At 62.0% G+C, this 22,189-nt stretch overlaps 1 protein-coding gene across 4 annotated transcripts; it reads right to left on the bottom strand.

Moving 5' to 3' along the window:
* Positions 1 to 558: 558 nt before the first annotated feature.
* On the bottom strand, positions 559 to 7,568 carry LOC114672874 (uncharacterized). 4 transcript variants are annotated; one of them, XM_077967074.1, is made up of 7 exons: positions 7,436 to 7,568; positions 5,589 to 6,356; positions 5,113 to 5,392; positions 4,730 to 4,816; positions 2,152 to 3,488; positions 1,328 to 1,847; positions 559 to 845 (listed from the first exon to the last, which is right to left on the bottom strand). In XM_077967074.1, the coding sequence occupies exons 2-5, from the start codon at positions 5,678 to 5,680 to the stop codon at positions 3,456 to 3,458; spliced, it is 492 nt and encodes a 163-aa protein (XP_077823200.1). In that variant the 5' UTR covers positions 5,681 to 6,356; positions 7,436 to 7,568; the 3' UTR covers positions 559 to 845; positions 1,328 to 1,847; positions 2,152 to 3,455. The 4 variants fall into 4 exon arrangements, with proteins under 4 accessions (XP_077823200.1, XP_077823201.1, XP_077823202.1 ...); XM_077967075.1 differs by lacking the exon at positions 1,328 to 1,847 and having other exon boundaries at positions 2,740 to 3,023; positions 3,415 to 3,488; positions 5,123 to 5,392; XM_077967076.1 differs by lacking the exon at positions 1,328 to 1,847 and having other exon boundaries at positions 2,740 to 3,054; positions 3,429 to 3,488; positions 5,123 to 5,392.
* Between the last annotated feature and the right edge of the window lie 14,621 nt (positions 7,569 to 22,189).

The following is a 22,189-nucleotide window of genomic DNA, read 5'->3' as shown; positions in this document are numbered from 1 at the left end:
AGGTGGGCAGATCACCTGAGGTCAGGAGTTCGAGACCAGCCTGGTCAACATGGTGAAACCCTGTCTCTACTAGAAACACAAAAATTAGCTGGGCGTGGTGGCACAGGCCTGTAATCCCAGCTACTCAGGAGGCTGAGGCAGAAGAATCGCTTGAACCCGGGAGGCAGAGCTTGCAGTGAGCCGAGATTGCGCCACTGCACTCCAGCCTGGCGACAGAACAAGACTCTGTCTCTAAAAGAAAAAAAGAAAACATCCTGAATGGACGGTGGTGATGGCCGCACGTAGCTGCACGTACTGGAAACGGTGGAATCGCCACTGTCGGTGGAGAAATTCATGGAGCGTGAATTAAGGCTGACCCTGGAAAAAAGTGGGTTTGAACCTCGGGTGTCATCTCCACGTGGATTTTCTCCTGCCTCTGCTGCTCCTGGGTCTGCAAGACCAGCCCCTCCTCTTCCTCCTCCTCCTCCTCAGCCTCCTCAACGTGAAAAAGACCAGATGAAGACGTTTAAGGTGATTCGCTTCCACTTGGAGACTATGAAACACATTCTCTCTTCCTTAGGATTTTCCGAATGGCATTTTCTTTTCTCAGGCTTACTGGGTTGTAAGAACACACTATACCACACATACATGATACAAACACGTGCGTCGACTGTTTATGTTATTGGTAAAGCTTCTGGTCAACAGTAGCCTCTCCGTAGTTAAGTTTCGGCGGAATCAAGAGTCATACTTGGGTCTGGCGAGGCGGCTCACTACTGTAATCCCGTCACCTTGGGAGGCCAAGGCGTGAAGATCACTTGAGGCCAGGAGTTTGAGACCAGCCTGGGCAACATGGCAAGACCCCGTTTCTACAAAAAAAATTAAAAATTAACCAGGCAAGGTGGTGTACATCTGTGGCCCCGGCTACTCGGGAGGCTGAGGTGGGAGGATCGCTTGAGCCCAGGAGTTCAAGCCTGCAGTGAGCTCTGAGCACACTCTGGGCGACAGAGCAGGAACATGCCTCAAAAAATAAAAATAGAAACCCCAGCACTTTGGGAGGCCAAGGCAGGTGGATCACCTGAAGTCAGGTGTTTGAGACCAGCCTGGCCAACATGGTGAAACCCCATCTCTACTAAAAATACAAAAATTAGCTGGGCGTGGTGGCAGGTGCCTGTAACCCCAGCTACTTGGGAGGCTGAGGCGGGAGAATCGCTTGAAACCGGGAGGCAGGGGTTGCAGTGAGCCGAGATTGCACCACTGCACTCCAGCCTGGGCAACAGAGCAAGACTCCGTCTAAAAAATATATGTATATTTTTGAGGTCAGGAGTTTGAGACCTTATAATATACATACATAAAAGGATTTTCCACTTTGTGTGGGGTTGGTGCCCGAGTCCCCCATTGATCAAGGACCAACTGCATATCTCAATGAAGCTGTTAAGACAAAAAAGACTTGCCCAGACTCCCTGAACAGGGTCAGGGCTGCAGCAGCCAAATGGGCTTGGGAGGGGCTGGCCGGCTGCGGCTCTGTTTTCACTCTGCAGGGTCCCTGGGTGTTTATTCAGCAGGCCTGGGCCCTGCTCCCCACCCGGCCAGAGGCCTCCTCCCCTCCCCGGACTCTTCCCAGAGGATGTTTTTCCAGGGCCCGGCTGGGCAAATGGCATTTGGATTCTGGCCGGGGAAGCCTGGGGGACAGTCCCCACGTCCCAGCCCCATTTGGAAGCAGCCTGTTTCCTCCAGTGTCCGGCCGGAGCCCTGCGGATTCATTCTTGGCCACCCGCTGCCCCTCGGAGCTGTGGGACCCCAGGGGGTGCCCCTCCTGGGCTGTGCTGGCCTCGGCAAGGCTGGGCCGGGCCTCCCTGAGCGTGAGGGACCTGGGGAGGGGCGCAGGCGGGAGCCTTGTGTGGTCTCCCTGTGATGATATTCGGGGCCCCTGACCTCTGCCCGGGGAGGGAATATGTGGGGCGTCAGGGCACACGGGGTGCACAGCTCAGCAGCCCAGGCAGGCGTCTGGTGGAGATGTCCCGCACCCCACCCCACCCTCCGCCCCAGCTCCCGCCTTCCCCACCCCCAGACGCGGCCCCTAATCACAATGCACTTCCCACAGCTGGTCCCCACACCGAGCTCTGCACCATCCGGATTGAGTGGGGGTGGGCGGGAGTTTTCCCAGAAACGGACCTGTGAGTCACCACCAGCCCAGGAAGTGGCCGCCTCCTGTCCAGCCCCCCAGCTGACCACTGGGCCTCAGTGTGGATCACAGAGCAAGGCCATCCATGGTGACCCGAGGACTGACTGAGCGCCTGCCGCCCCGAAACCTCCAGGCGCTCCCAGGCTGTGCGTGAGACTGTGGTCAGCAGCCCCATGCGGCCCCCCATGGAGGTGCAGGAGGAACAGGTGTTCTAGGGAGGAGAGAGTTTCAGGGAGCCTCCGGGGGCCCTTCCTAGAGGGGAACGCATGTGGGGAGCCCTGAGGTCAGAGCCGATGCGCGTGGGAAGGAGGCCTGGGGGGCTGCAGCTCAACAGGAGGAGCCAGGCTGGGCCCCGAGAGGGAGAGCGGGGCCTTCCCAGGGGCTGTCAGGCCAGGGGTGCGACCAGGAAGCCCAGAGGAGGCGTGGAGCAGCTCCTGGGCCCCAGTCATCCAGCCTGGGATGTGAGAGTAGAGGGGACCAGAGAGAGAAAGACGGTGGCCCCAGGCCACACAGAAACCCAGGCAGGACCCTAAAACCCAGGCCTCGTCCCGTTAGCCTCCAGCCGCTCTCTGAGGTACCTTGCAGAGGATGGGACGGCAGTGGGGAGCCTCTTACATCAGGAACCGGGGTCCCAGATGGTGCCCGGAGCCTGGAACTGCAGAGGGCCGTGTCCGTGGCTGTGCTGCTCTCATAGGGTACACCCCGGCACCCGAGGGCCGAGCAGGGACCCAGCCCCTGTCACAGCACCCGCCAAGCTTCTGGGTGGCACTGCGGCGGGGTGGGTCAGGGAAATTTGTCAGCTGGGGCGGCCATGACGGAGTCGCACAGGCCCCGGTGGTTTCAACCACAGGGACTGATCCTCCTGGAAGCCCGAGATCCAAGTGTTGGCTCCTCTGAGGCCCCACTTCCCGCTCTTGCACACCATTTCGCTGAGGCGTCCTCACGTGGCCGTCCCTCCAGTCATGTCTGTCCCAATCTCCCCTTCTTACAAGGACGTCAGTCATATTGGATCAGGACCACCCTGTCTTACCTTGACGACCTTTACCTGTCTTCAAACACAGTGACATGCTGAGGCCCTGGGTGCTAGAGCTTCAGCTTGTGAATCTGAGGGCCTTTGTCTGCCCAGGTCCAGGCACTTCCTCCCTCCGTCCTGCAGGCCGGCAGGCGCCTTTGCCTCCACGGCCTGGCCTTAGCCCTGCCTTCATCCCACCTCCCCTCTGGGACTGGGGATGGGGCTGGGAGGCCAGACCGGCTTTGGGGAAGTTACCTGACCTCCCAGACACGAGGTCTTCGTTTACAGGATGTGGCTGTGTGTCTCGCTGTGACTCTGGGGAGGGACAGGGCTTAGCCAGTGCCTAGCGGGACGCCCACACCCAGCACACCTGCCTGGACGCCCACACCCAGCACACAGTAGGTGCTCAGAAAACACAGCCCAGACTGTCGGAGGCAGAGGGACCCGGGGCCCCTGGAACAAAGCTCTCATTGAACTGGTAGAGAACAAGGCCAGAGAGCCCTGGGCACCTCCCCTGTCTCCCAAGGCCTCTGGGGACCCCTGTCTCCACCGAGACCCCTCTGCCCCTGCCCCTCCGGTGACTCGGTGGTTCCCATGACAGTGACAGCAGGGCTCCTCCCGCCCACCGCAGGCTGGGGCTGCCCTTTCGCTTCTCCCTCTCCCCTCTGCCTACTCGGATCCCACCAGCCTCCTCCGAGGGCCTGTCTGGCCTGCCCAGTCTGTGGGACCCTAGACACGGGGACGATTCCCCACCATCTCTTGGGAAGGGCTGTAGTCACGGTTCAGCTCCAGCCGGGGGGGTGCTCCGGCTCCCAGTGGCCACAGGACCCCGGTGTTGGGGCTGAACCTCGTCAGTCACCCCATCACCGGCTGAAGACCCCCGGTGCCTCCCGTGCCCCCTAAGACGAGGGGGCTGCCTGGAGCACGTGCCCTTGGGGTGACTGGTCCAGGTCACCAGGGACGCTGCCCAGGAGCACCTGTGAGGGGCTGGCCTGGCTCCCGTTGTCAGGCACGTGAGGCTGCGTGGCGGCTGCATGGGACTTCGCACCCTCGTCCCCAGGTAGAAGTGGGCGTGGATACCCCCCAGGATGGTCGCAGACCCTCCCCGTCCCCCTTCAGGGATGGGGCCAGGTGGTTCGCAGGCTGAGCCTGGGCTCCTGGATCTTGCAGGCAGAGGAGACACAGCAAGAGGTCTCCAGCCATCTGGGCCATGGTGCACTTGGGGAAACTGAGGCATGTCAGGCCTGAGGTTTCTCCAGCCCGTCCGGACTGACCCTTGCTGTCTGAGTAGCCTGGGATGTGGGCCCCCACCGTGTCCATCTCATACGTGTCCTCCCTGGCTCCCCACCAGAGAGGATGAGTGTGGAAGGATGTCGGGGTGCTGCTTTGCTTCCTCAGGTCAAAGAAACATTGCCCCCCGCCTTCCTGGAGCCCAGATAAGTGGGTTCTCCAGGATCCAGTTCACGGAACATTCCAGGGCCTGGTGGGGTGGGCCTTGCCCCTCCCCCACCTCCCCACGGGGGTGATTTCCTCGGCTCGGCCACTCCCAGGCTCACCTCCAGAAGGGCCAGTTGCTGGACCAGGCAGGTCACAGGCCGAGCTCTGCTTCCAGCTGTCCAAACACGAAGCACCTGCAGGGCAACCTGGGGGTGATGGGGGTGTGGGATTGGAGGCTGGGGACACAGGCCTAAGGGAGGGCCCGACCCACTTCCCTGCAGGAGCCCTGGCCAGCCCTGCCGTGTCTCAGATCTGCTGCCTCTTTGGGTTTAGGAAGTGCCAAAGAGGGCCATTATGGGGAGACCCTCAGGGCTGCAGGGGGAGAGGCTGAGAGCCATGCAAGAGATGTGGGCCGCCCACCGGGTGTGGGGGAGTCGAGAGGACAGGGCTCTTGGAGTTCGGTGGCTCTGGTGTGGGGACTGGCGGGCCCGGGGTCTGGGACCTGCACCCACACGGGAGATGCGAATCCCGAACCGGATGGCGGGAAGCGTTGGGGCCGTGCACTGGGAACAGGCCCGTGCCTCCTGTGAGCTGTGCCGCCACGCTGGGCCAGGCTACGGAGTCGAGCAGCATTGGGTGGGCCTGGCCCTCGGGGGCTTTGCAGGGCATGGGGCTGGTTGGAGTCGAAGGCGGCGACGCCTCCAGGCCAGGTGCCCTCCGGTGAGGGTCTCTGTCCTGTCCTCTGCCCTGTGAGTTGGAGAAAATGACGGCGCCCTGAGCTGCTGCAAAGTGAAAGAGACTGTGGGTGAGAAGAGGCTCGTTGTTGGGGGCAGCTCTGTGAGCTCCTCTACTTGGGGTGATCAGGAGGCTCTGGAAGGAGCGGGCATCCGAGCTTGGCCGGAAGGCCTGGCCCCGGCGGCTGCTGCCCCTGGGACTCCCACATGAAGAGGCTGGGCAGGGGTGTACCTGGAGACCTACCAGACAGGTGCAGAGAGCGGCTGACAGAGAGCTAGTATGGAAACTGCCATCCGGGGCAGTAAACTCCTCAGCATCCAAAACCAGACGGACATGAGAGGGCCCTAGGTGGGGCAGTCAGCCGGGCGCCCCCACCAGCCACAGCCAGCCTGGGAGAGGCTAGGGAAGAGGTGGGCTGGCTGAGGCGTGTGGAGAGGGTTTGGGCTGAAGGAGAGGTCATTCTTTTAAAGGAAAAGGCGACGAGAACTCAGAGTCACTGTCAGCACGTGGTGTTCGGCCTGCTGTCACCTGGGGAAAGCCACAGGTGCTGGGAAGTCCTGTCCGACCGCTACGCCTGTGTGAGAACCACCTGGGAGAGGCCTGGGGAGCTGCCAGCCAAAGCGGGGATCTCCAGCCGGCCCAGCCCTGTTTCTTCCTCTCCTCCCTCCTCCGCACTGGCCAATTTTCCTCCACACAGCAGGCATTACTTGCCGTTTTGCAAAGCACGTGCTGAGCCCAGCGCAGGCCTGTGGCAGGTGCTGCCAGCCGAGACCTGCCTCGGCGAAGGCCCCACACCAGGCACTTCTGCCCGGTGCAGCCCCTCAAGGCGCAGGAGCTGGGGGTGCAGGCAGCATGGAGGCCGGTTCCAGGGGCACAGCTTGCCTTGGAACTGAGACCTAAGTCCCATGTGGACAGGACCCTGGCCGTCCCCCTGCACCCCCGCGTGGCCGTGGCTCGTCTCCGTGGGCGCCCACTGCTCCGTAAGCATCTGCCATCTTTCACTTCCTTATCCTGTGAGGGAAGTGGTGAAGAAACCGAGGCTGCTGGCTGGGTCACACCACGACCAAGTGGCAGAACCCCACCCAAGTCCCACCGGCCCTGAGGCCAGGCTGTCAGCCACAGCCCAGCAGCCATGGCCAGGCCAGGACACACTGGCTGTGGACACAGGAGCACTGGGCAGTCCGGGCAGTGGAGACTCAGCCCGGGCACCGGGACACGGCAGCCCCCACCTCGGATGTCCCCTGGGGCCAAGGAGGGAGTGGGAGGGAGACGGGTCCCAGGAGAGGATGTGGAGGCCTGGGGTCCCCGGGGTCCTTGGCCTGCCCCTGCTCTCCTGGCTGCCCCTTTGCTGTGGGAACAGCTTCTTGGCTTTCCAGCTGATGGCACATTGGGAGCAAAGATGGGGAGGCCAGGAGAGCAGAGCCCGTGCTGGCACACGTACACTGTCTGGGTGGGAATGAGTGTACCTTCCACCTAGAGGGGCATGTGAGTTGGGCCAAGCAATTGGCAAACATTTCTGGAGCGCCTAATGTATGCCGAATCAAGTGGGGGAAGACAGGGAAGAACTGGATGCACCAGCTGTCCTCAAACAGCCAGAAAAGGGCAGCAGTAGGGGATGCCCCATTACCCAGGGAGGCCAAGACCTCTTCTGGGTGAGGCAGTCCAGGAGGACTTCCTGAAGGAGGAGGAGGAAGAAGGGGAGGAACTTTAGGGACCCTTGGAGGCTAGGCACCTCTCTGGATCTCAGTTTCTCTGAGGCAGGGAGAAGATGCCAGTCCTGCTACGTGGGTTTGGTTGGGTTCTTTTCACCAGAAACAGATGAGCTCACGACCAGGAAGCACTGGAGCTCCCGTGTGCATTTCCTCACTTTCCAGATGGGTGTAAGCATCATGCCCCTGTGTTCACTGGTGAGGCCAGTGGTCTGGGGACCGAGCTCTGGCAGGCACGGGGGCTGCCTTGCGCTGCCGGCACCCCCAGAGGAGGCTGCGGTGCTTGACCCCGACCCACAGAGCCCGGCTGCTTCAGTGACTTGTGATCACAGAGCAGTCCTAGGCCGGCACCACACCGGGGTCTGGGCCAGCGGCACTCACCGTCAGGAGGTCGCGCACACAGAGCGGAGAGGAAGCCGGGCCAGGAACTCTGTGGTGCACCGCGGTTGTTTATGTTGACCCAGGAACTTGTGCAACGAACTGGGGCCCGGAAAGCTGGCTGCCCGTGGCCACACGCAAGGGGCAGGCCGAGGGGCCACCCAGGAGGCCGCCCAAAAGCCGGGGTGGCTTGGGCCATCCCACCAGGTCGCACCCACCCAGCTGGGGTCGCAGCCCAGGAACGGTGAAAACTGAACATCTCTCCTGGCCCTGCAGGACCCTCCCCAGCCTCTGCCCCTGCGCGGTGGGGGAAGAAGAGAGGCAGGAGGCCCGTGTCTCCTGGAGTGACAGCCTCGCAGAGGACAGCCTGGAGTGTGCAGGGGAGAGGAAGTGGGGAGGGGGCTGCAGACCCTCCCTCAGGACTCCTGGGCCTCCGCCAGGCTGGCTTGGGGTTGGTGGGGCTGCTTGGACCGTGGCTGTCTCAGCTCCTCTGACAGAGCTCCGGCCACAGACCCCAGAGCCCCAGCCAGGCCGGTTGCCAGGGACTGGAGGGGGTGTGGGGCATTTCCAGCCCCCCCCCGCACCCAACCAGCGCCTTCTATCTGGAGTGGCCTGGCCCCACCCAAGACAGTCGCCCACAGCAGAGATAGACGCTGAGACCCGAGTGCAGGGCCGGCTTGGGCTGGAGAGCTGCTCCACGTCTGCTGAGGGCACCTGGAGGGGACGCCCAGGGGCTCCACACAGCTTGGCAGAGCCTGGTAGCCTGGGCAGCCCCTGGAGGAAGCAGGCCAAGGCCTGGAGAAGGGGGCGAGCTGCTGGGGTCACACGCGCATTTGGTCAGGGCCCGCACTGAGCTCAGCTTCCCAGACCCTAGCAGTGTCCCTCCGCATGTGGCTGTACCCCTGCAGGCCCCCAGGTGCTCTCTGCCTGGGAGGGACCTCAGGATGGAGGCCGCAGCCCCCTGTGCCTGTGGGGCTGCCACTGTGGCATCCCCAGCCTGCAGGCCTCTGCCCGGAGGAGCCAGTGCCTCCCTCTGCACCAGGCCCAGCATGTGATTCCTGGGGACCGGGAGGTGATGCCCACCCCACCACCACCTGGGGACCCCGGGCAGAGGTGCGGCGCCTCACCCATGTGGGGGGGTCCTGGGATTCCAGAAAGCCCCCTCTTCCCACACGAAAGGCCTTTCAGGCCCCCTGAGGCCCACCCAGCGCCTGCGGCCAGCCTTCCTCTGTTCTTGCAACACCCGCCTGAGTGCCGAGGCAGAAATCTGACTCCCCGGCTCAGGCCCCAACGTGCCGGCCGCCCTCTGGGCAGGCTGCTCTCCCACGGGGAGGGCGCACCAGGCACAAGGACCCTGTGGAGACCTGCTGGTTCTGGGAGGCCGTGGGGGGTCCTGCCCTGCCCCGTCTCCCTGGGAAAAGGTGCTCCGTGCACAGACCCTTGGCAGTGAGTTCCACCGAGGCCCCCATACCATGGCTTTCCTGCCTCTGAACAGGATGCTCGCCCAGGACCCTCACCAGATGCACAGGCTATGGCAGCCCCAGCCTGGCCCACGGCTGCGAGAGTCTGAGCCATCCCACCTCTCACAGGCAGGGCAGGCTGTGAATGACCACGTCCCTCAGGTCCCACACTGCCCCCAGGCTGACCTCCCCAGCACAGCCTCTCTCAGTTCACGGGGGATGGGAGGGACCCTCGGGTGTGGAGTCTTGCCCTCACCCCAGGGACCCTGGGTGCTGGGGGAGATGGTGGGTTCTGCCCAGGCACGTATGGGGCTCACGACGCCTCTCCAGGACATGATCAGAGCCAGGGTGAAGAGGCAGGGCTGGGTGGGCTTGTGGGGCTGGGTGGGGGTAAGCTGGCTGGAGGCCCACAGGCCCATGTCTAGCTGAGCCCAGCCTCACCGTCCCCCTGCTACTCCTAGGCTGGGAACAGGTGGCCTGGTGCCCTCGGCTTTCCGTTCGCAGCGCCGGCCGCCACAGGTGGGGTGGGTAGCGGGGGCCTTCCTTCCTTTGCAGCAGATGGTAAAGGAGCTGTGGTGACTTGGCCATAAACAAGGGTGGCCCCTCCCTGCGGGGGACGCTGCCAGGGCAGGATGCTCGAGGTGGGCTCGGTGGAGGAGGGGCTGGCCGTGCGATCAGGAGGCTTCTGGAGGTGGGCAACCTCCTCTCTACTCCAGGGCCAGGCCCCTGCCATCCTCCATGCTGGACCTGGTCGCGTGTGGTTGTGCAGGTTGGGCACTGCTCCCAGGACCTGGGGCATCTTTCTAAAGTGTGAATTGGACGTCTTCGTGCATCAGCTCAACCCACCTGCTGCCCGAAGGATGAAGCCCGAGTCCTCAGCCACTGCCTGTCCCCCAGTCCCCCACCTCATCCCGTGTGAGTCCTCTGAGAGCCAGGCCGGCAAGCTGCCCTGCTGTCCCCATCAGTGCCTGGTCACACGTGCCATTGCTGTGTGGTCCCTGGGACATCTCCTCCCCTTGTCTTTGGGCGCTGCCACACCCGGAGTGGCCTAAATAAAGCCACTGTGGAATCTCCAGGGTCCAACAGGAGCCTCACACTCTGAGGTTTTGCTGGTGAGGGTCCCAGTGCTAGAGCGCTGAGTAAGCCGAGTGCTGGGGGGCAGACAGGCCCAAGAGAGCCTCTGGTCAGGGCCCAGCACAGCCCAAGGCAGATGAGGACAGGTGTGTGGCCCACCAGGGAGGGCACGGGCGGGATGTCAGGCCTAGCCCCATGCCCCGGGCTCCTGAGTCCTGTAGCCCCCAGGGCCTGTGCCCTGCCTCTTCTGCCTCATCACACGGACACGTGGGGAGCAGCCTGGACCTTCCCTTCTGCACAGGGGCCTTGTCCGGGCACCGCTCTCCCCAGCTATGGTGCCGTCCCTGCTGTTTCTCAGGCACATCAGTCATCCTGCAGCCGCCTGGGGCATGAAACGCCTCTTCCTGGGAGCCTCCCCGGAGCTCCTGGGCACAGACCGTGTCTCCCCAGTCTTGCTGGGGCCAGGGCTCAGCCCCCTTCACGGAGTCCTGAGGGGCCTTTGTGGGCCTGGTGGGCTCTGGGACCATTCGAAGCCCCTTTGTGGTGCAGAGACTGGGTGGCCTAGGTGAGCTGCGTCCTTGCTGGGTGCCTCAGTTTCCCCATGTGTGAAGCAGACAATATGTCTAAAGCCAGTTGGCCTAGGAGGCTCCAGCCAGAGCTCCGTGATGGGGGACCCACCTCTGATGCTGCTGGGCTCTCAGGGCAGCCCCGGCTGGTTCCCACCAGGCAGCTCCTGATGCGGAGAGCGGGCACATGCCCGGGCAGCACCCTCCACAGCTGGCTGCTCGGAGGATGGCGTGACTGCCCCACCCCCACTGTGAGCTCATGCCCGTCAGGGTCAGGGTTAGGGTTTAGGGAGGCCCCGTGCACTCCTGGCTCTGGGCCCCTCCTCCTTTCTCCCTCCTCCTCTCCGGCAGCCCACAAAGGACCCAGGACCACTCCTGGGACCCAGAGACCAGGCCTTGGTGCTCCCGGGCCCTGGGTGAACGCTGGGAATGTGGGGCACCCTATCCTGGGAACCCCGGGGCTGCCAAGGAGGCCCAAAGACTCTGGGCTCTGTGTCTGACTCGGGAGAGCAGGGTATCGCTGGGGTGGCCCAGGCCCCACACCTGACCCAGGGCCCACCGCAGCCCAGATCAGTGACCCCAACAAGGAAGGAACTGCTCTGGCGAGTCTCCCCCACCCCCACGGACGCCTGCTGGCCATGTGGCCACACACGCAGCTCTGCCTCCTGTCCTGATGGAGATAACTATTTAGCACCAGCTGTGTGCAGCCACGCACTGCTTCAGGGGCAGAGCTGAGGGGCAGGGGTGGCAGCTGCAGCCAAGGGGCCAGCCCTCAAGGGGGCTGGAGGTGGGCACTCTCTGCCCCAGCTCCAGGGCAGGGCCGGGGGCAGGGGCCGGGCAGGGCAGAAGCTGGGGGCTGGGCTCAAGAAGCGAAGGTGGGCGCTGGCTGGTACTCACACCTGGCCCCACGCCACACCCTCCTCCCCGGCTCAGCACTTTCTCACGCTCGGAGCTGGCACGGGGGCCGCGCTGGGGCTTGTCCTGGCCCGGGGAAGGCGGGCGAGGCTTTCCTCTGGGCCCGGGGGCAGGGGCCGCTGCAGGTTGGGACACGTCTGGAGTGGGGGAGCCCGTTTGCAACACCGGCCGAGCAGCTGCAGGATCTCGTGGGGCTGCAGGAGGCCCAGCCCCCACTGCACGTGTCCCAGCCCGCTCGGTCCCCAGAGAGGACGGGGGCACAGGCAGCTCCCAAAACAAACGTGGACCCAGAGACCCTGGCCAAGGCCCTGTCCTTCCCTGGTCCTCCATGTTCTCCCTTTGAAACTGGGGATCCTGGTCAGAGCATCTGTGTAGGATCTTGTGCGCACAGCACACACCGCACCTCGTCTGGTCCTGGGATGGTCAGCGGCATCTCAGCCTCAGCACTACTCTCTGGAGAGTGGGGCGACGGGGCCGTGTCAGCTGCTGGGAGGCTCCCAGGAGGAAGTCGCACACTCGGGGCCCTTGCCCAGCTGTATGGTGGCTGTGCCTTCAGGACATGGGCAGTCAGGAATTCTTAAGGGCCCCTGAGTCTGAGGGCTGGGGATGGAGGCCTGTGGCCCCTGGCTCTCAGCCTCACCCAGCCCCAGGCTTTGACCTCAGAGCTGTCTGGCCAGAGCTGCTGGGGCTCCTCAGCCCCCTGGAACTGGGAGCTGGGCATGGTCACCCTCAGACAGTGCACCTGCCCCAGACCTGCTCCAGCTGCCAGCCAGTCTCTCAAGAGTCGGCCAGGCCCCTCTGGCCACACAGGCCCCGACCCCTGCACGAACCCACCGGAGGTGATGCCCATCTGGAGGGCTCGCCCACAGACTCCTGGGATGGGCCTCTGGTTCCAAGGACAAACTGTCTCCTCCTGGGACCCACCCGCCTCAATGGCTCTGTAGGGACCCAGGCTGTTGTCAGCCCCCAGGAACAGCCAAGGCCCCCGTGAGTCCTTGGCCAGTCAGATTTATCACACTGGGATAAGAGACAAGCCAGAGGGGCCTTGGATGGCTCCCGTCCAGCCATCACTCCTACCCACTCTGTTCCTGAGGAAACTGAGGCCCATGGAGGCGCAGGCCCATGGCTGGCTTCCTGAGCCACAGGACCTGGGGAAAGCGCCCGGCCTCTCCCACCTTGGTCTGAAGGCCTACAAAGCCCTCCATCTCTCCAGCCCCTCGCCCTGGGGCAGGAAGGCGGGAACAGGGACACAGGGCTCTGGGGAAGGGAGCTCACGGGTTAGGAGCTCCGTCCGCAGGAGTCTTGTGCTGTCCTCAGAGCCGGGCAGGGTGAGAGGCAGGTCCCCTGGGAGGCAGCCCCCGACACCCAGCCACTCTCTGGCAGCCTCCCAGGCTGGCGTGGGAATGTGGCTGGCGGGAACGGGGCCTCTCCCCCGGGGAATCAGCTGCTGGGTGCTGGCCAAGAACACTCTGATCCAAAGAGGAAGCAAAGTTCAGCTGCAGCAACTTGACCCAGGACAGCTGGGGATAAATGGACGGCCAGGGCAGAGGCAGAGACTGTCCAGACCGAAGCAGGTTGAACCCTGACCCCTGCCATGGTCTGATCCTTAATCCCAGCCACAGTCTGAGCCCTGATCTGAGCTATAGATTAAGTCTTGACAGACACAGTCTGAGTCTCTACTCCAGCTATGGACTCATCCCTAATCCCAGCTACAGGCTGACCTCTGACCCCAGTCACACACTGAACCCTGATCCCAGCCATACACCAAGTCCTCACCCCAGCCACAGACTAATCCCTGAGGCCACCTATAGGTCTACCCCTCACCCTGGTCACAGACTGAGCCCCCATCACCAGTCCAAATTGACCCTTGATCCCAGACTAAGCTGAGCCTTGATCAGAAGCATAGACTGACCCCTGATCCCAGCTACAAGCCAAACTCTGCTCCCAGCCATAGCCTGAGCCCGGACACAGGCACAGAATGAGTTCCCATCCCAGTCAAGGGGTGACCTCTGACCTCAATCAGAGCCTGGCTTCTTATCCCAGGCACAGACTGACCCTGGCTCCAAACCCATCTTAGCCTAAGCTCTGTAGATCTCCAACTCAAACTCTGCCCATTGCACCCCCAAACCCCAGACTGAGACCATCCCGAGTGGCATTTGCTGAGGGCGAGCGCCTCCCGCTGCTCTGGAAGTGACTGTCAACTCTGCTGGGCCCCATCACACCTCCCTGGCTACCGTGTCCCCTCCTGGTCCTGCACTTTCAAGGGGACTCGGGCCAGCTGGAGCGGGTGCAGGAGGGAGGCCAGGCGCAGGCCAGGGGGCAGCTGAGGGAGCCAGTCTGGCCAGTGTGGGGCTAGGAGGCCAGGTCGCCGGCTTGCCAAGTGCCTGCTGTGTGCCGGCACGTCCCCTCCGCCACCTCGACTCTTCCTAGACAGCACCAAAAGATGGAGAGCCAGGCTGGACGGGGCAGCGACGGCAAAGCAGACAGCAGGTGCACAGTGGCCGAGCTCCAACCACGTCCATCCAACCCCAACCTGGTCGGCCCTTGCTGGAGACAAACTCCAACACCACACAGCAGATGCCCACCTGCGGGGTGGGACTGTGGGGGTGGCAGGGGATCCTGGGCTGGTAGAGTGCCCTGGGGTGCTGGAGATGCCTCGGACCGGGAAGCCAGAGCCTTGCTGGGTCGGGGCAGGGCGGGGCAGGGGCGGGGGCAGGGCTGGGGCGCCTGCATTCTCAGCCCTTGCAGCTGCCATCCTGGGGTCTGATGCTGGGAATCCCACGCTGGGGGAGAAGAAGCTGTTTATTGGGAGCTGAACGATCCCTCTAATCTCTGCCTTATCGCCGCCTGTTTGCCCAGTGAGAGTGCAAACACAGGGGTGGAGGTCACAGGGCTGCGGGGAGGGGCCCACACTATTTGCCCGACTTCTCCCAGTGGTGTTAAAAATAGCACAGAGCTCTGGGCTCAGAGGGGTCTGCGGTGTTCCCGCCTGGGCCCCAGCCCACGGGCACCAGCTGCCAGGTGGAGGCCTGAGGCGTTGACACTCCTCGGCTCTGTTTGGCTTCTGATAGCGGCCCAGGAAGGTGTGGCCGGAGGGGCCCTTTCTCAAGAAAAGCCCGGAGAAGTGGTGTCCAGCCCCCTGCCCTGCCCACCTCGCCGCCCCCCACACCATCCCAGCCCACACCTGGACTGGGGGCAGGCGGGACCCAGGAAGTAAGTACCCAGCTGGAGTAAGGGGAGGGGCTGGAGGCCAGCTCCCAGCTCTCTGCTGCTGCCAGGACTAGCTGGGGCTGGGGTAGTGAAGCCCCAGGGAGAGGTGGGCCCAGCACCGAGTCTGAGCCCAGCCAGGGAGCCCCGTGCTCTGCCCCTAGAAGGGAGCATTGCCTGCTGGTGGTGGCACCTGAAAGGTTCCATGACCTGGTGCAGCTGTGCAACTGTGGAGCCTATGTCCCCAGCTGCAAAGACAGGTATTCATGGTTCCTACATCCCGAGGTGTGGCAGAGATTGATGCAAAGCAGGCATCAGCCCTGCTCCACAGCCTCCAAGCCCGGGCCATGCCTGTCCTAGTGTGCCTCTCACGGTCACCCCCGTCTGATGGAGGACACAGGCTGGTGCCGGCTCCTGGCACCCCGAAGAAGGTCCTTTTCCTTTCTGAGTTGACTGAGATTTAATTGCCCTCATTACCCGGTTTACAGTGCCTCTGGGACGCTTCAAAGCCCTCCTGGCACCAGCAGCGTGCACAGCCCTCCCTGCCCCCCAGAGACGGATGTTGGCCAGAAGATCCCCAGGTTCATGGAGCCATGGGACCACCCCACAGGCTTTGGGCTCAAAGGACCTGGAGAATGGGGCAGGGAGATGACGGGGGGGGGCTTGGTGCCCGTGAGGCGCCTCGACAGGGCCGCCAGACCCGCAGGTGCCATCACTGTGTCTGCCCGGCACAGACACAGACTCAGCTCTGCCCCCAGGGCTGCAAGGCCAGGCAGGGTGATAGTACAGCAGCCATCTGGGGGGTGGGCCAGCTCGGGCCAGGGCTGCAGCGCCACGTGGATGGGGCCAGGGCATCTTCCTGAGCACCCCTCCACAAAAATAAAAGTAGTAAAAAATTTGATATTTTGGCTGGGCGCGGTGGCTCACACCTGTAATCCAGCACTTTGGGAGGCCGAGGCGGGCCGATTACAAGATCGGGAGATCGAGACCATCCTGGCTAACATGGTGAAACCCCGTCTCTACTAAAAATACAAAAAAAATTAGCCTGGCCTGGTGGCGGGCGCCTGTTATCCCAGCTATTCAGGAGGCTGAGGCAGGAGAATGGCGTGAACTCGGGAGGTGGAGCTTGCAGTGAGCCGAGATTGACCACTGCACTCCAGCCTGGCCGACAGAGTGAGACTCCGTCTCAAAAAAATAAAAAATAAAAAAAATCGTATTTTATGTCTGTGCTGGTATAAAGACAAATATATTCATATTATGTATTAAAGCATTTTCTTGGCCTTAAAAGTTCAGTTTTTTCTTCTGATTTTAAAATAAATTAAAATATTTCCATGAGCCCCTGAAAATCTCCCAGGTGCTGGTGCTCGGGCCTGGTGCAGGATTCGGCCCAAGAGGATGCCAGAGCTCAGAGATGGGGACCGACAGAGGGGTCAGAAAAGTGTCTCAGAGCCATTGGGCCGGGAGAGGAGGAACAGGCAGGAAGAAAGGGGGGTCACGGAGATGGTCGTGGAGGCCAGGTGGTCCCAGCAGCCCTGCCTGTGGCCACAGCAGCGGGAGGTGGCAGCAGTTGGATGAGATCCGGCAACATCCTGGAGGCTGTGGACGGAGCGCGAGGAAGGTGGGGGCTGCGGACGGGGCGCGTGGAAGGTGGGGACTGTGGACGGGGCGCGTGGAAGATGGGGACTGCGGACGGGGCGCGAGGAAGGTGGGGGCTGCGGACAGGGCGTGAGGAAGGTGGGGACTGCAGAGGGGGTGCATGGAAGGTGGGGGCTGGGGCTGCAGCCTGGAGCCTGGGGAAAATACCGCTGCCAGGATCAGCTGAGGTGGGGCCTGGGTCCAGCTTTCTGGGGGCTCAGTGAGCAGGGGTGCTGAGGCCCCAACTGGCTGCCAGGGAGATCAAGAGGCTGTCCCGGCCCCCAGGCCTCAGTTTCCCCACCTGTACAAGGGAGGTTTGGATAAGAGAGTCTCCAGAGAGGTTCCTAAAAGCCGAAGGAAGACATTGTGGTGCTGGGGAAAGGGGAGTGTCATCTCGGTCGAGGGGTCTTCACCTAGAATTCCAGAAAGGCGATGGGGTGGGGCAGCTCCCCCCAGCCTCACAAACACTGTGGCTTCCAGCTAGAGCTCAGCCCTCTCTCCAAGGACTCCTCCTGGGGTCTGCCTGCCCAGGGACAGATGCTGGGCCAGCTGCCAACCAGCCCTCTGTCCCCCTACCTGTGGGCGAGCACCTCCCCCTGCCTTCCTGCTCCCTCAGGGAAGCCGCCATCAGTCAGGCCTCAGCAGCACCTGTCACTCTGCAGGTTCCCACGTCCTCTGCCCTTGACCCCCAGCCTGGGCACGGCCTGCCCACCCTCCCTGGCCCCTGGCAGCCCCTCAAGGACATGGGGCAGTCCCCCCGGGCCTGGTGGTAGCAGTCCCACGTCATAGTCCTGCCTGTCCTGTGGACACTGGGAGAGCCCCTGAGAATCCTGGCTTGGGACACTACCGTGTGTGCCCCGAGGAAGAAGCTGCAGCTGATTGCACAGGTGAGCAAGCGGGAACTCCACAGGCTCCCTGTCCTGTGCTTGCCCCTGGGGGCCTCGGCTCCTCTCCCCAGAGGCCTGTGTGTCCAGGATTCCCCTGCCTCTGCCCTGGGCCCCTGGATGGATCATGGGAACAGCCATGGGGCCACTGAACAAGGCTTGAGAGGGCTGGGCAGGGTGGAGGGGGCTGCACCTGAGCCTTGTGTCCTGCTGGGGGTCCCTGGAGACTGGGGTCCTCGCCTGGGCCCTGTGCCCACCACTCTGCACTTTGGTTTCCTGGTGGCATCAGGACCCATCGCTCTGGGCCAGCTGAGGGATTTCCAGCTGGGACACCCAGGCCTGGTGGCTGCCCAAGGCCCCTGAGGCTGGGCCCGGTCAGGGCTTCCCAGCCCCTTCTCCCTTCTTGGCAAACAAAGGCCCTGCCAGCCATATGCTGCGGCTCTGATTTGTTGGGCGGGGACCTGGAGCACTTGGCACGCCCTACCCCACCCACCCTGGCACAGCACAAATGCCTCTTAGCCCGCACAGTTCCTCCCTGCACCCCATAAGCCCTCAGACTGAGTTGCTCCCCACAGCTGGGTCACCATCACCCCAGCTGCCCAAGCGAGGGGGTCACAGCGAAGCCCCCAGCCTGCCTGTTGCAGGGGTGAGAGGAGGGGGCGATGACAGTGCCCTGTCCCCAGCTCCACTCCCTCAGGCACCGTCTCCTCCCCACAGCCCCCACCCGTCTCCTTCCTGCGATGCCCAAGACCCATCCTGGACTGGGGTCTGGTGCTGGGAATCCCATGCTGGACCCCCAACCTGGCTCCCACCTGCCTGCCCTGCCCAGCCCCAGGCTGCCCCTCAGCAGCCCTCGCCCCCTAGACCCCAGACTCCTGTCTCCCCTTCCCCACTCCTCCCAGGCTGGGCTGGGTCCCGCCATGCCCATGTCTGCCCCTAGATCTGTAGGACCACTCGCCAGCTCAACCCTGCACCCCCATCCCCCGGCCACAGCCTCTCCCAGCCTGCACCTGCGGGGGCTTCGTAAATGACCAAGGGGAAATGAAAACGCCTGCACAGTTCCTCCCTGCATCCCATAACCCCTCAGACTACACCCCACAACCCCTCAGACTGCACCCCATCACCCCTCAGACTGCACCCCACAACCCCTCAGACTGCACCCCATCACCCCACAGACTGCACCCCACAACCCTCAGACTGCACCCCATCACCCCGCAGACTGTACCCCACAACCCCTCAGACTGCACCCCACAACCCCTCAGACTGCACCCCATCACCCCTCAGACTGCACCCCACAACCCCTCAGACTGCACCCCATCACCCCTCAGACTGTACCCCACAACCCCTCAGACTGTACCCCACAACCCTCAGACTGCACCCCATCACCCCTCAGACTGTACCCCGCAACCCCTCAGACTGCACCCCACAACCCCTCAGACTGCACCCCGTCACCCCTCAGACTGCACGCCACAACCCCTCAGATTGCACCCCATCACCCCTCAGAACGCACCCCACAACCCCTCAGACTGCACCCCACAACCCCTCAGACTGCACCCCGTCACCCCTCAGACTGCACGCCACAACCCCTCAGATTGCACCCCATCACCCCTCAGAACGCACCCCACAACCCCTCAGACTGCACCCCACAACCCCTCAGACTGCACCCCATCACCCCTCAGACTGCACCCCACAACCCCTCAGACTGTACCCCACAACCCCTCAGACTGCACCCTATAACCCCTCAGACAGCACCCCACAACCCCTCAGACTGCACCCCATCACCCCTCAGACTGCACCCCACAACCCCTCAGACTGCACCCCATCACCCTCAGACTGCACCCCACAACCCCTCAGACTGCACCCCATTACCCCTCAGACTGCACCCCACAACCCCCCAGACTGCACCCACAACCCCTCAGACTGAGCTCAGCTGTCCAAGGCAGAGGCTGGGCAGTGCCCTCCGCCCACCGGCTCCTGGAGCTCAGCCTGGGCTCTGGGAGTGGGGGAAGGGGTTAAAGACCCAGAGCAAGAGGAGAGACTGGAGAGGGGCTAGTTGGAGAGAATCGGCCTCCAGCATCTTACAGCAAAGAGTCTCCCTCCCACCCACACTGGCCTGCGGCCTGCAGCCATTCCCCAGACACCCGCTGCCACCCACCGGGCCAAGTGGAGGCTGAGTGTGGGAGGGCTGTAGCCCTCAATGCCCTGGGGGGCTCAGATGAGGAGGGGGCTGAGAAGGGGAGGGGCCCTAGATGGGGAGAAACAGAGAAGCCCTGTTAGACCAGGTACCTTGAGGAGGCTTGGTTCACATGCGTACACATGCTTATATGAGCGTGCACACACGGGCAGACACATGCACATACACACGGACACATTCTAACACACACATATGCACATGATTGCACACATGTATCCATGTTTGCACACACACATGCACGCATGGTCACACACAGATGCCCACATGCTAGCGCACACACACACACCCATGCTCACACACTAGACTCCCGCATGCTCACACATATACACATGCACATATGATCACACATGCAAACATACACGCACCCATGTTCACACGCATGCTCACACACATGCACACGAACACATGCTCACACATGCACACATACACATGCATGCATGCTCACACACATGCTCTCACACACACACACATACACACGCATGCATGCTCACACACATGCATACATGCTCTCACAAATATACACACGCATGCATGCTCTCACAAATATACACACACATGCATGCTCTCACACACATACACACACACATGCATGCTGTCACAAATATATACACGCATGCATGCTCACACACACATGCATGCTCGCACACACATATATGCTCACACACGCACATACACATGCACCCATGCTCGCACACACATACACACACGCATGGTCACACACACATATATACACACATACACACATACATGCTCACACACACACACATGCACTCATGCTCACACAGACACTCATTCACTCTCGCACATATGACTGTTCCTGGGGATGTGCTGCCCCCCTGTGGCTGCTGCCAGCTCCAGGTCCAGCCCGCTCAGCTGCCTGGTCCCAGGAGGGCCAGTAGGGATGCCTGGGGCGGAGGGGGCACTCAGCCACCCAGGGCCCGGGGCACCAAGGTCTGGGTAAGGACAGAAGCCACCAAGCCCTTGGTTTACTCCTCCCCTCAGTCCCCAGCACAGTCTGGGCTGGGACCCGGAGCCCTGGGTTCCCCAACAAACCTGCCCGTAGAGGGAACCCAGGCCCCTTTAGGACAGAGCTCGCGACCTCACCAAGGACTAAAGAAAGAAAATTAAACATAAACGAGGAAGAAAAAATAACGAAGACACCAGTAGACAGAAATGAAGTAGAAAGCAGACAAACAACAGAGAAAATCAAGGAAAGCAAGAGCGGCTAATTTGGAAAGATCCATAGAACCCACAGATTTCCACTTGGACGAATCAAAGGAAACGAAGAAAGGAAACCAGAAATCAGCACTGGCAGGAAGCAGAGGAGGCGCCATCTCACCTCCCACAGACACTGAGAGAGTGAACGTGTCAGGAAGGAGAGGAGGCGCCATCTCACCTCCAACAGAGACCGAGAGAGTGGACGTTTAAGGAACGAGAGGAGGCGCCATCTCACCTCCCACAGACACCGAGGGAGTGAACGTGTCAGGAAGGAGAGGAGGAGCCATCTCACCTCCCACAGACACCGAGAGAGTGGACGTTTAAGGAACGAGAGGAGGCGCCATCTCACCTCCCACAGACACCGAGGGAGTGAACGTTTCAGGAAGGAGAGGAGGCGCCATCTCACCTCCCACAGACACCGAGAGAGTGAACGTGTCAGGAACGAGAGGAGGCGCCATCTCACCTCCCACAGACACTGAGAGGGTGAACGTGTCAGGAAGAAGAGGAGGCGCCATCTCACCTCCCACAGACACCGAGGGAGTGAACGTTTCAGGAAGGAGAGGAGGTGCCATCTCACCTCCCACAGACACCGAGAGAGTGAACGTGTCAGGAACGAGAGGAGGCGCCATCTCACCTCCCACAGACACCGAGAGAGTGAACGTGTCAGGAACGAGAGGAGGCGCCATCTCACCTCCCACAGACACCGAGAGAGTGAACGTGTCAGGAACGAGAGGAGGCGCCATCTCACCTCCCACAGACACCGAGAGAGTGAACGTGTCAGGAAGAAGAGGAGGCGCCATCTCACCTCCCACAGACACTGAGAGAGTGAACGTGTCAGGAAGAAGAGGAGGCGCCATCTCACCTCCCACAGACACTGAGAGAGTGAACGTGTCAGGAAGAAGAGGAGGCGCCATCTCACCTCCCACAGACACTGAGAGAGTGAACGTGTCAGGAAGAAGAGGAGGCGCCATCTCACCTCCCACAGACACTGAGAGAGTGAACGTGTCAGGAAGAAGAGGAGGCGCCATCTCACCTCCCACAGACACCGAGAGAGTGAATGTGTCAGGAAAGAGGAGGCGCCATCTCACCTCCCACAGACACCGAGGGAGTGAACGTTTCAGGAAGGAGAGGAGGTGCCATCTCACCTCCCACAGACACCGAGAGAGTGAACGTGTCAGGAACGAGAGGAGGCGCCATCTCACCTCCCACAGATACCGAGAGAGTGAACGTGTCAGGAAGAAGAGGAGGTGCCATCTCACCTCCCACAGACACCGAGAGAGTGAACGTGTCAGGAACGAGAGGAGGTGCCATCTCACCTCCCACAGACACTGAGAGAGTGAATGTTGAGGAATGAGAAGAGGGGCCATCTCACCTCCCACAAACGCTGAGACAGTGAACATTTCAGGAAAGAGGAGGCGCCATCTCACCTCCCACAGACACCGAGGGAGTGAACGTTTCAGGAAGGAGAGGAGGTGCCATCTCACCTCCCACAGACACTGAGAGAGTGAATGTTGAGGAATGAGAAGAGGGGCCATCTCACCTCCCACAAACGCTGAGACAGTGAACATTTCAGGAACGAGAGGAGGCGCCATCTCACCTCCCAC

This window comes from Macaca mulatta, chromosome 15 (assembly GCF_049350105.2).
Source record: "Macaca mulatta isolate MMU2019108-1 chromosome 15, T2T-MMU8v2.0, whole genome shotgun sequence".
Classification (NCBI taxonomy): Eukaryota; Metazoa; Chordata; class Mammalia; order Primates; family Cercopithecidae; genus Macaca; species Macaca mulatta.
Note: the sequence above shows the minus strand (reverse complement) of the source record. Positions and strands in the feature narration are given on the sequence as shown.